This window comes from Aulostomus chinensis, chromosome 20, assembly GCF_037954235.1.
Source record: "Aulostomus chinensis isolate RoL2024-O1b breed Wild chromosome 20, RoL_Achi_v1.0, whole genome shotgun sequence".
Classification (NCBI taxonomy): domain Eukaryota; kingdom Metazoa; phylum Chordata; class Actinopteri; order Syngnathiformes; family Aulostomidae; genus Aulostomus; species Aulostomus chinensis.
The window spans coordinates 2,192,978-2,205,833 of record NC_141339.1 but is presented as its reverse complement, the minus strand read 5'-3'; the positions used below and the strand labels follow the sequence as shown (position 1 = coordinate 2,205,833).

Genomic DNA, 12,856 nt, shown 5'->3' with positions numbered 1-12,856 from the left:
GAGGGATGTTACGTAAACCCATTTTTGGACCAATCCGCTTCCGTCCTCGGGAAACGGAAGTTGTAAGCCAATAGCGTTTCCCTCAACGCGACGGACTTTCCCAGCTAAACACTTGAGGTTGAGAACAGAGCAAATATTGCGTACATTTAATTAAAGTTAAATAATTGTTGAATTTTCGCGATGAAACACAACTCAAACGTCCCAGCTTTCCTCACCAAGCTGTGGACGCTGGTCGAAGATGCGGACACCAACGAATTAATCTGCTGGAGTCAGGTAAGGCTGCTCCTGTGGACAGTTAGCGTGCTAGTTGTCCTGGCTAACTAGCAGACAGCTAGTTGTGTAGTCAGATTAGCTTTGCGTTAATGTAGCAGGTGTAGCCTGACTATGGAATTAACGGGGCTCGTCAGCCACGTAACCGGACACTTCGAACCAACCGCACGTCACAGCTTGAGCTCGGTATTTAATAGAAGCCAAACATCACCGTTAACATCCAGCTAAGTTCAAGTCTGGCTTCAGTTGTGCAGCTGCGAGCTAGCCAGGCACCAGCCAGGACACTGAGGCAACGGTCGTCTGATTGCGCAGGTTCTTGTGGTGGAAGCGTCTCAGTGACGCGGTGAACGAAGGTGGACTCGTCAGTGCGACGCTTCTGTGTCTGACGGCGTCTGTGCTTTGGTTTCAGGAGGGCAACAGCTTCCTGGTGTTGGATGAACAACGCTTTGCCAAGGAGATCCTTCCCAAGTTCTTCAAGCACAACAACATGGCCAGCTTCATCAGACAGCTCAACATGTGTAAGGCTGGCTGTTCCCTCCCACGTCCCGTGCCCCCATCAGAGCACTGAGCTCACTCATGGGCCCAGTTAGGAGTGGAGATGGTAGATTAACGGGCTGCTCTGAATGACACCAGCCATGCCTGCTGGTAACGAAGCTGCTGGGAAATGAGCTGAGTTGGAAAACTGCTTGGACGCGAAGTGTTAACTGTCAGTGTGTCACTGACGTGTGGAATGAAAAGATCGACTAATTACTCATCGGGTCTTTTTTTTCTTTGTATTGACAAATGTCCCTGGAATTGTAGCAGAGTTCCATTAATAATTAAACAGAATTGCAGCTCCTCTGCAATCATCAACACAAGACTGCTTTAACTGGTTTCAGTCTCATAGAACGTCTGTGTCCGCTCATTTCTCCACAAAATATCTGGAGCTCTTGTCAACTCTGTCAGGGAGTTCTTGATTTAACTTTGTAAATGTTTATCTTCTGACATAACCCTCCGGAAAGACCAAATATGAATTAAAAGCCTGTTGAATAATGTCATTTAACACTGCACATCGTCTGCAGCTCAAATCCTTTCTGACTATCAGACGTGTGTCCCTGTACCCCAGTAGAGGTATCAAGTTGGTTTTCCCTCAGGTGGGAAATCAGGGTTTCTGGTTTCAGAACAGCTGGTTTGAGGTGGTTCGCTCTGAGGGAGGCGTGTGCCCATTATAAAGTAGCATCATCTTGAGAGCCCCTATTCTTGAATTCACCACGGCAACAGAGGACAAATAGAGGTCCACATTCTTCACCCCTCTGAAATTAGCGATCCTCTCACATTCCTACGGCGTGTCAACGTAGTTTAGGACAGAAGAACCGACTGGGCTGCAGAAGCTTAAGAGTGCAGTGGAAGGAAAGCGCTGCTCAACTCAATGCACAAGTTTGAATGTTAACACATAAATTACAGGTGAAAACAAGTGGTATGTGCTGAAGCATCCTGCGGGCAACAGTTGAACAGAGAAGCAGTTTGAAATGAAATATAAGATCATATTGAATATCTGGAACAAAGCTAATATTATTCAGTGGCTGCGCTTTGATGTTGGTGATATGAGGACGAATGAGACTGCAGATGTATTATAGACTGAAGATCAAAGATACCGCTCAGATCGTCTAGTTGGGGGCTTGATATGGCGTCCTGGCATATTTGTAACTTCCTGAGGAGTAACGAGCCTCCTGATCCTCCACAAACTGGCGCTCCATGTTGGACAGATATTAGTTGTGATGTTGTATGCCCACACACACTGGGCTTGAATCAGAAATGCATTCAGATTCAGCTAAAATGCGTGTGGCTGAATAGACTGAATGATTGGAAAAACCTGCTCCTGCCCAGGTTAGCTTCACAGACTCAGTTACCATAGTAACCGTATCAGAGTGTTCCTCTCAGAGCTTCCCTCTCTTTCTGAAACAGGCCAAAGTTCCCCCTCTTGTACAGGTTTGCATTAACTGCCTTTTCTGAAACAAAACCTGCTTTCTAGAACAGGCTCATGCTCACATGCTGTTCAGCCATTCCTGTTTTTAATATTGTGTGTGTGTGTGTGTGTGTGTGTGTGTGTGTGTGTGTGTGTGTGCGTGCGTGCGCAGACGGATTCCGTAAAGTGATGCACATCGACACAGGCATTGTTAAGCAGGAGAGGGACGGTCCCGTGGAGTTCCAGCACCCTTACTTCAAACACGGGCAGGATGACCTGCTGGAGAACATCAAGAGGAAGGTGGGCTCCCCTCTCACTCTCTGTTGATGGATGCTGTTTGCTGATTTTTAAGTTGTTGATTTGAGTCCTTATTTAAAAGACTGTCAGTGCGTCTATTTGTTTCACTTGCAACAATGGCTCTTTGATAAATACATTTTTTTATTGATAATAGTCTAAGAAAACCATTCAGAACAAGCCCTCCTGAGCGACCTGCTCCTTTTCTGTAATTGGCTGGTTTGTATCACATGTACAAGGTATAAATATTCCTTAAACCACAGTTAAGTAGCAACAGTTACCTGGCAAGGGAATTGGACAGCTGGTCCTCCTGACCAGTAAGAGGCTGCTCAGTGGCGCGTGGTCCTCATTCCTAGCCAGTGACTTGCCGCGGTGTGCCGCTTTGCCGGGAATAGCAGCAAGTCTATTTTAAGATGGACGGTGTATCAACCTACAAAAAGCAGATGGAGTCAGATAGGAAATCTCCACACAAACACATTGTGTATCCCTTCAATTTTCAAAATAAAACACCACGTGCAGGTTTCTGATGTGAAAGGAGAACCCAGATAGAACACAAAATAAACATGTTCTCGACGTGCACAAAGAAAGAAACTCAGAAATCAAGAGGCAACGACCAAATCAGCAGGATCTCACTCAGTTAACAAAGCCGGCGGTTAGAGGACAGACACGATCGGCACCGCAGCCGGAACGGGCCACGGTGGAAGTTCAGGGTCAATGTGGAAGTTCTTCACTGTGATGCGGACATGAAGCTCTCAGTTAGTGGAACACACAAGGCCAAAATAAACTGCAGTTGAGCCGCAAGGAACAACCGACCTGACCAGACACTTCAGAGTCCCACGCGCCGTGTGAGCAAGCTAACAAAGGCCTGAAGCCACAGCCTCTCTGGTCCTCTCCTGGCTGCTGCATTCAACTGCTTTGGTTGGAAAAGGTTATTTGTTCTCCTCCAGTAGGAGAGCGCTTATTGATGTATTTGTAGGGTTGTTGAAGTAGAAAAGGTCCAGTAACCTCGTGGTATTTGGGGGAAACTGTAAGAGTAATATTTCTGTAATTATGAAACAAAAGGTTCAATTGAGGAAAAGATGATTTTTATATTCATTTTTTCTGTCAAGTGTCATTCTTGGACAGAAAGTCTGAATCAGCAAAGCTGGTTTTCAGCTTGTCAGACTCACCGCCATCACTCATCAATCAGAACTGAGCCATCGGTGCATCTGTCCTCACAGCTGCTCTGTGTTTGCTGCTTCCTGTTCTTGAGCAAATGTTACAAACTAGACTTGATGGTTATTTGCTCTGTCCAGGTGTCGAACACTCGGCCAGAGGACCATAAGCTCCGACAAGAGGACCTGTCCAAGATCTTAGCGAGTGTTCAGAGTGTTCACAGCAAGCAGGAGAACATTGATGTTCGGCTGGCAACCCTGAAGAGGTCAGTGACCTACGCAGATCATCCTGCAAACGCCAGGGAAAATCCTGAGTAGAGCACTGTCAACTTCAGAAGAACTCCATTAGAACTGTTTATTAGTGTTGCCTCAGGTGCTGCACATTCTTGATGACATCATTTCACCATACCTTTAATGTGCTTCATGCACATGTTACAAAGCGCTACCTGGAACTCCCTTGTCAGCTTCACCCTTAACGAAAGAAACAGGCCAACTTTTGGAGAAGATTGTTCTTACATTTATTTACCGTCCGCTTCAGAACCAGACAGGATAGATCCCCTTTCCTCTGTGTGCGCTGGGACGACTGGACCCACAGAGACCAGCTGAGGTTTGCTAAGCGGCCAATCCGCTACCAGTCATTGTGCCAAGCTAATTAGCACGGAGCCCGTCTCTGTGGGTGGAGGCTCCCTACTGCACACAGAGGTTCTGGGGAGGATGGTGTGGTGTTAACCCATGTTCCCTGCTCGAGAGAAAACGTCTTTATTTCTGTAACATCAACAAGCTCACTATCAAGACGTATTCCCAAAACATCTCGCATGCTATCTCTGCCTGGCTGCCATGTCCTGACTACTCCTAACAGCTTGCGGCGCTGCTGAATGTTGGCAGAGAAGGAACTTGACTCTTTAAGACCAAGCATCTCCTCCTGGTCCTAAAGGAGGCCCTACATGTATCGAGGGATTTTGTACTGTGACAAACAAACGAGATCATTTGACACATCGTTTGTGTTTAGGGAGAATGAAGCACTGTGGACGGAGATCTCTGATTTGAGACAGAAACACGCCCACCACCAGCAGCTCATCAAGAAGGTAAGGCTGTGTCTGCAGCTAAACAGCCTTTTAATTACACAGCTGTTGTTGATTTTGTTTTCTTAAAGAAGTAAAAGAACAACCAACAGGAAGTCAACACAACTCCGACCGCAGCAAAAGTTTGGTTGAGGAGGAGAGTACGCCTGCGCTCGTGGATCCTCCTGTTCAACTGCTGCTTCTGAGTTTGCTCCTGCAGCGGGTGCAGCTGCAGTTGTGTGTATTCCACTAACGTTAACACTTGCTGCTTCAAGAGATGCCATTTTCTACCACTCTGTTTTACAAGGAGAACCAATCAGGAGCTCCTTCACTGCCGGGTGAAAGAACAGCAGTTGGAACTCAGTTGTTACTGGCCAGTTACTTTCTAAAATCTCATAGTGGTTTAGACAGGAGCAGAGTACATTTTAGCAGCTATTTTTTCATTTAGTCTTAAGATGAAAATGCATATTAGATGTACTCACACGAGTAATTTTTACATTTCATTGTTTTAGTCTAGTTTTAGTTGGCATCTGCATAATTACAGTGTCTAATCAATGCATGCTGCTGCTGCATCAAACCTCTTTGGTGGTTTGGTTTGATCTGGTTCGTTAGGGTCCAACTTCTGTCTGATTTCTCTCTTCTACTTGAGTCTCTGACTGATAAACACGGGAAGCTATTGCTAGCAGCGCCGGTCACTCTCTTATTAAATTGGTATTCTTTATTCTCTCTTCTTCCTCAAGAGTTCTGAATGTTGGATGGGAACAAAGCCCAGCAAGTCTCGTCTTCACGGGGCTTGAAGGGTGTCAGGGGCTGACTGAGTGGAAGACTGACTGCTCTGATGCTTTTGTTTTTCAGCTGATACATTTCATCGTCACACTGGTTCAGAACAACCGTATCCTGAATCTGAAGCGCAAAAGGTGAGTTCACACTGTGTCAGGAGCTTCAGCTGGGATTAGAGTGAGAGCAGGTCCATTAACTGACTGAACCTTCTAGGTTTTACTAGAATTGATTCTTATTTCTTGGTAAGCATGTGACAAATGGATCAGTCTTTGGAGTACATGATTAACCTCGTAGCGTCGGTACAGTCACCCAGATGAATGACAGCAGTCCCATCAGGTGACAAGACAGGTCAGGCCAGAGAACTACAAAGAGAGTTGAGCATCCATGCACTGATGCCATCTTCATCCTGATTTTACAGTTTGTAGCCAGCAAATATTCAGAGTGATTTTCTGACTCATGATTAATGTGAAGCCGATGATTTTTGTTTTGAAAAGCTACTCTGTAAATGGCTAATGTTGGTAGCAGTAAAGCGAGCATAATTGCTGATGTGTCACTGCTCTCTCCAACAGGCCAATTCTCATGAACAGCAATGGAAAGAAGCCTAAATATATTCATGAGATCTATGATGACAAGGTGTGTGTGGAGCAGGTGAGTAACAAGCGATGCGGCTGAGGTGCGCGTGTGAAGTGTTGCCATGGAGAGCGCCGGTCAGTCAGCTACACTCTGATCGTCTCTTGGTGTTCTCCTGAGAGTGTTGTGCAGTGGTAGCGTCGCAGTCTAGATCCTGACCGTTCTCTTCTGTTCAGTCCTCTGTCAGTAGTCTGAACAGTGTGAAGAATTCCGAGATGTTGGATGACGTCGTCATCTGTGACCTGACGGAGAACGATGCTCAGGTGATGACTGAGGTCACAGAGGGGTCCCCAAGACCCTACGAGCAGGGGTAAGACTAGAAACCACAAAGGAGAGTACCTTTGTTTTATACGTTGAGCACCTTTTTTGAGTCAGCACATCAAACTCTCCAGCCCCCAAAGGAGCTGTAAGGAAATCATCTGCCCCAGCTAAAGGGGTGATGGTGTGATGTGGCGGAACATCAGACCCTCCCTGTAATGATAGGATGTCATTACTACGACCTGCCCCACCCCTCAGCTCTTTGAGGACACAACCAACCAAACCTCTCTGACAACCTGTGACTTTGATGTTTCAGTCATCCGTCATCTTTAATCTCTGACAGCTTTGATGGCCACATTCAGACAAACGGCATCAAAGCTGTTCACAATCACATCTTTCATCTCAGTTCCCCTCGGACCGCAGCCTTCAAACGCTGCACTGCGGTTCCTCGAGGCACCCGCGAGCACACACATCGAGTTTGATGATGAGTGGCTTTTGCCGGAATAATAGAGTCGCCCAAATTCCTGCTTTACAGTTAGAAGATGACGATATTAACTATTAATAGGTACAGGTTCAATGTGAGGCAGTGTTCTGAGTGAGTCTGTTACTTTCTAACGCACTGTTTGAAACTCCCACAGTGATGTGGAGATTGTGGAAGTAGAGGTAGACACCTGCTCAACGCCTCCAGCAGAGACCGAGGCCAGCGCCACCTGCACAGACGACGGTAGAGAAACAGACGCTGCTGCCTCGCCAGCACCGGAGCAACAGAGGAGCAGCTCTTTAGACACCAGCGGGCCCACGAGCAGCACCCTGCAGCTCAACAAACCTTCAAGCCTGAGTCTGGAGGACCCCGTCAAGATGATGGACTCCATACTGAAAGACAGCGGAGCAATATCACAGAACATCAACCTGCTGGGGAAGTAAGTGCGCTCGACCATGTTCAGTTGCAATTTTGATTTGGAAAGAACGCCACAACAAACTCCTTCAAAAAGCACAGACCACTTTTGAGTTCCGTTTCTGTAAAAGGTCACTTCTGAACGTTCTGCTCTTTGTTCTGCAGATTGAATGTTACTGACTAACCCTTATCCAACCTCAGATGTTTGAACGCCCCACATTCATTCTGATGAATGCATACGTTTCTAAAGCTACCTTCAAAGTCAGCAAAGCACAAGAGGCTGCTGGAGGACGCAGGTCACCCTTGATGCTCCAACGGAGGTTCAGTGCTGACGCGTCAGTGCCGTAGTGTGTCTTCCTCAGGGCATCAAGAACTATTTGAGAACTACTTAAGGGCGGCCCGTGTGCTCAGGTGGCTTCATGTTGATGTTTCGAGTCCTTAGAGGCACCGGGAACAGACCCGGTGTCAACAGATGGAGGAGTGGGTTTGTAGTTTCAATGTCATGACTGTGGGAAACCACTCAGGATCTTCATCTGGAATGAAAACTGAGTCTTTTATATGATTTCTGTTGCCTTACTGACTATCCCACAATGCACCAGATGAGAAAACTCTGCAGCCCACTGCGGTCAGTGATGATGCACTCTGAACTCTGGATTTACTGCCCACTGTGGTATTGAGACAACATACAACACACTATTTGTTACATTGAATAAATGATATTCTGGAAGATCGATCTGTCCAGTGAGGCAGTGATTGGGAATCAGTCTCACTTGCTCTGGTGGACAAGAGAGGCGACAGCAAGACCCCCCCCCCCCCCAAAAAAAAGAGAGGGGTTGCAGGAGGTGAACCCAGAACGTTTTCCCCTCCTTAACCTTCCTGACCAGTTTTACTCTAGTTTTACACTTTTGCAGTTCTCTTGGCATGAGGCAGTACCTGTAGCCCATTCAGATCAACAGGTAGTCCAGCTCCAGGAAGACACATCCATACGTGCCGTCACAAGGGGGCACTACTGAGCCATGAGATTCTAAAAATCATTATCCATGATTATGGTTTCCATTGACCCGTCATGTCTTCGAACACTGCAATGTGTGTGTGTGTGTGTGTGTGTGTGTGTGTGTGTGTGTGTGTGTGTGTGTGTGTGTGTCTAGGATGGAGCTGATGGATTATCTGGACAGCATTGACTGCAGCCTGGAGGACTTCCAGGCGATGCTTTGTGGAAAACAGTTTGGCCTTGATGTCGATGCCCTAGAGGTAAAACTTCAGGATTTCCTCATCAAAGCTGAGACGATCCCAGATGATCAAACCCCCTCAGACCCAACTCGCCGTGTCTGATCGTTTCCTTTACAGCTCTTTGGCTGAGATGGAAAATGTAGCTGTAATAGATCATAATGTCTCATAGCTGTGAGTGCAGCGGGGCAGCAGAGAGCTGTTGGCTCATATCTTAATGATTCATAAAGGAGCTCCAAAGATAAGTTATAGTTTCAACAAGCAAATGTACTTGTCATGAACACACACACACACACAGCCTGTGAGCCTGCAGAGTATCTGTGATGCAGGCTCCGTCCAGTAGGTGGCGTATCTCAGATGTGAGGGGTCGTTGGACGACCACCACTCATGTCTCTTCGAGGTGGTTTCTGTTTTGCTGATTTCTTATCAGACGTTTCACATCTTTAACCTGTTTTTGTCCTTTTAAAGACGAATTTTTAGAAGCCCAACTGAAGTATCTGTCAGCCAAATGGATCATGTACCTCCTGTCAGTGTTGACAGCATTGATAGTCAGCTCATACTTGGGGCAGGTTTGACACACAGCTGACTGAGGAAACCCATGACGTCACTTTGTCTTCCTCAGTCTCCCCCACCACATCAGAAAGTGGGTCAAAGTCAGCCTTCCTCTGCCTTTTCACGCTGTCATTTAGTGTCGGTACAGTTATTAACAGTTAAGCTCAGTCATCCGTCTGTTTGATTTCTACAGATTTTGGTTTGACGTCTGCATGGTTTCCTCCGTGTGTTTTCAGGAGAATCTGTCCTTTAAAGAGAACACAGCTCAGTTAAACAGAGGCAGGCCAGAGGAAGACAACGCAGGTGAGTAAGGCTCCGCCCATTTCTGCACCCCAAATCATCAGATTGGTATTTTGGCAAGTTCAAATGTTCCTGTACTACTGACATAAAGGACAAGGCATCAATAGTCCCCATGATTGGTAGTTACTGTTGATGGCGTGCGTCTGATAGCAGGAGCCGTCAGGTGGCGTTGTGAGCGCCTGCTGTGTTCTGTGACTGAGTTATGGGAGTTATGAAACGGTTTCCATGAGTCGTCACAAATGTGACGATCATTGTGGGCCTCAGGAAGATCTGCAGCTGCAGTGAGAGGCTCATGGAGGTCCCAGTGCGGCAGGCTGGGCCGTCCCTCCGCAAAACCTCAGGAGAGTGGAGGACAAAGTGAAGGCTAACAGAGTCTGGCAACACCAGCGGGAAAATGCTGTCAGTATCTCTGGAGCATTGATTACAGATCGCTCGGTGTGCCACCCCACTTTTTAAAACTGTTCCTTTAAAGTGACACTTGTCTGTAGTTTTTTGTCATTTCAGAAATGTAACTCGGGGCCTGTGTAAGTAGGCGTGGCCTCGGGTCGACTGGCTGCTGTCAGTGAGCTCGCAGCGTGGTTGTGATCACTCTGTCATGGATCCGTCTCTTTCCCAGCTGATGATCCTGGTATTTGTGTTCAGATAAGCAGTTGATCCAGTACACTTCATGCCCTCTGCTGGCCCTCCTGGATGGCTGGACTCCCCCAGAGCTGAACCCAGGCAGCAGCAGCAGCAGCAGCAGCAGCACAGCCTCCTCCAACACTCAGTTCTCCACCTCGGGCGTCTCTGTGGAGGCTGAGCCCCCCTCAGAGCTGCTGGACACTGGACTTGAGTCGAAGCAGCTGGGCCGCAGCTCCCTGATCCGCCTGGAGCCTCTGACAGAGGCGGAGGCTAGCGAGGAGACCCTCTTCTACTTGTGTGAACTGAGTCCTCGGGGACCAGAGGCTGACTCCCCCGAGCTGGACAGAGTTTGATCAGCAGGCAGGTGGTTCTCCTGACGGCGCCGCCGAGCAGACGGCGCCTGTCCAGCTGCAGTTTGTGCCTTTTTCTCTCCAGTAATGAGCAACCTTAGCGGCTCAACATATTGAGCACTGTTATTGATAACTTGTAGAACAGAGTTGACACAATGTTCGCCATAAAGCTCCTGCACACCGTCAACCCTTGGAATCAGACAGATGGAAAGATAGACCACATCCATAACTCATCATGCAGGTATGCAGCAGAACTGTCCTCTGTCCACTTCCAGATGCTTTCCTGTGGAAAATCCTGGTCAAAACTGCAAAACAACACAAACTGCACTGTTTTATGTACATGAACTTCCATGGCATTCCTGAGTGGCAGGACAAGTCTGCCACCAGGCTGTAAATAGAGGTTGAGAAGGTGACCGCTTGTGCCAGCTGAGCGTCGCCAGACAGGCACAACCTGCAGCTGCTGGACCTGGACCCCCCCCCAAGCCTCACCTCCAGGCTGAAGACATCAGCTGCAGGTCCCCTCAGCGGCGAGGCGTCCTCACCTGCTATTTCACTGTACATTTGTAAATACTTCTGAAAGTCTATTTATTCTGATTTGGGTTCTTCTGCTACGTTTCTGTCTCATCAAGCCACATTCCTGCTGATAGTTTTGTGATCAGGGTTCAGTTCTGAGTTCACACGCGAAAGCAACATTCTTGAGAACTGGGACAACGAGAGATCTTAACAGGGGCCTTTACAGCTCTGACCGTTTCCATGGTGATGTCTGGTTTATGTATCCTGGTCTTGACATTTCAAAGCGGCAGGTCAGCGGATGATTGACAGCTGTGATTGTGTCGGTGTGCGGGTGAAGGGTCACGCCCATCTGAGAAGACAAGTGTCACATTAGAAAACATCCGCTGATACTGAATAGTGATGTGTTCTTCTATGATCATTTAGCGTTCTTCAGCTGGGGTTCTCCGGCTGGGGTTCTCCGGCTGAAGCACAAGGTTGTCTAGGCTCTCCTGCTTGGAACAGTGATTTTATTGAGTGTGAGTCGGTATGAAGATCAACCTCATCACTCTCCTATGATGGTGGGAGAACCGCTGGTGTTCTCATGAACTGCAGGGGAAGGTTGGTTGAGAACAGGCGGGAGTTGCTGGAGCATGAAGTTCCCTGCAACCATCTTGTGAACTCATATTTCTGGTTAGATCCTTTTTCAAAAGCTGAGTTCTCAAAAGTTTCAAGAAATTTGATGATGTGAAAGCTGCCCTGAACTTTAGCTTCTATGAAGCAGGTGTCTGCTGTGCGCTTCCCCTCAGAAGGCTTCACAAAGCCGACCAATCAGATGATAGCGAGCGGCAGCACGGCGCGCCAGTACCCCGTTTTGTTCCTTTGAACTTGGGAGGCCAGACGCTGCAGGCTGGTGACTGATATTTATGGTGGCCAGTATAATCGGCATGACAGGTTTATGCTGTATTTATAATTTAAGAAGATTTCTGACAACCACAATGTTTACAAGTTGTTTTGCTTTATTTCCAAAACATTTGGAAAAGTTCACGATCATATATTTGCCTCCTCACTTAACCACAGAGCCGTGGCATTCAAATATGAATTCATCAACACTGGTTCGATCAGCTGATGGCAATGAACCAAAGCTACTTCAGCTCAGGAGGCTGGAGCTCCTCTTTCTTGGACGCGTCACAGCTAAATGTGTCCAGGTGTGGCGGACGTGGCTTCTTCATGGTGGAACGTTGGCAGGAGTCCAGTGACGTGGCTGAACATTCTGGCCGGTCAGCAATCCGTTACGTTCCTTGTGTTGTTCGAGAACGTGTCGTTCTCGGGACACAACCCAGGTGTGTGTGCTACATTGAAAACCACAGTTCCCCAGACCACACGCTCAGTTTGAATCAGCTTTATTGACATATTTCAAGAGGAACAGGATTTGTTGTCCCAGTTACCAAGAAAAGAAACTACATGAAACAAATAGTTGAAGAATTTGCCCAGATTTGTTTGCAGGGTTTTGATGCTCAGATCAAGTTCAGTCGAACTGGAAATTTGCTGGAAGAGAATCAAGGAGTGAGCGGAACGCCGAGTCCTGATCCCACAGTGGAACAGCTGTAAATCACATGACCGGTTTCCTGTAGTGGAGCTGATGCCTCAGTACTGTATGTTCATGTTGTGATAGAAGTGCCTGCATCTCTGCGTTCATTCCCTCTGGAACAGCCGCTCCTCACCTCAGACGCTGTTGATACTCAGCTGTGTTCCGGCTCAGAGGTCACATGACTTCTCCTGGCGAGTCTTGCCGTTGCAATTAAGTCATAAGTTATTTAAAAAAATGTTCATTTCACAATAAAGTACACGATTGATAAAGCCTGTTGCACGTGTTGCTGCATTTAACTGAACACTCGCTGAGCTCTACTGTTGATGCAACAGGACTGGACCTCCCTCTAGTGACATCACTTCACTAGAGGTGGTGAGAGGGGACGTTTCCCTCACCCTTCCTGCCCCTCGCCTCCCCTCTTCTCCTTCACCCTTCCTTC

At 47.5% G+C, this 12,856-nt stretch overlaps 1 protein-coding gene across 1 annotated transcript; it reads left to right on the top strand.

Annotated features, from left to right (window-relative positions):
- Positions 1-33: 33 nt before the first annotated feature.
- hsf2 (heat shock transcription factor 2) lies at positions 34-12,709 on the top strand. The gene is made up of 12 exons (XM_086190555.1): positions 34-273; positions 680-788; positions 2,388-2,515; positions 3,805-3,929; positions 4,673-4,748; positions 5,580-5,641; positions 6,074-6,152; positions 6,311-6,444; positions 7,031-7,312; positions 8,436-8,538; positions 9,303-9,369; positions 10,009-12,709. Exons 1-12 carry the CDS (start codon positions 181-183, stop codon positions 10,338-10,340), a joined length of 1,590 nt encoding a protein of 529 aa, XP_086046681.1. The 5' UTR covers positions 34-180; the 3' UTR covers positions 10,341-12,709.
- The last annotated feature ends 147 nt before the right edge of the window (positions 12,710-12,856 follow it).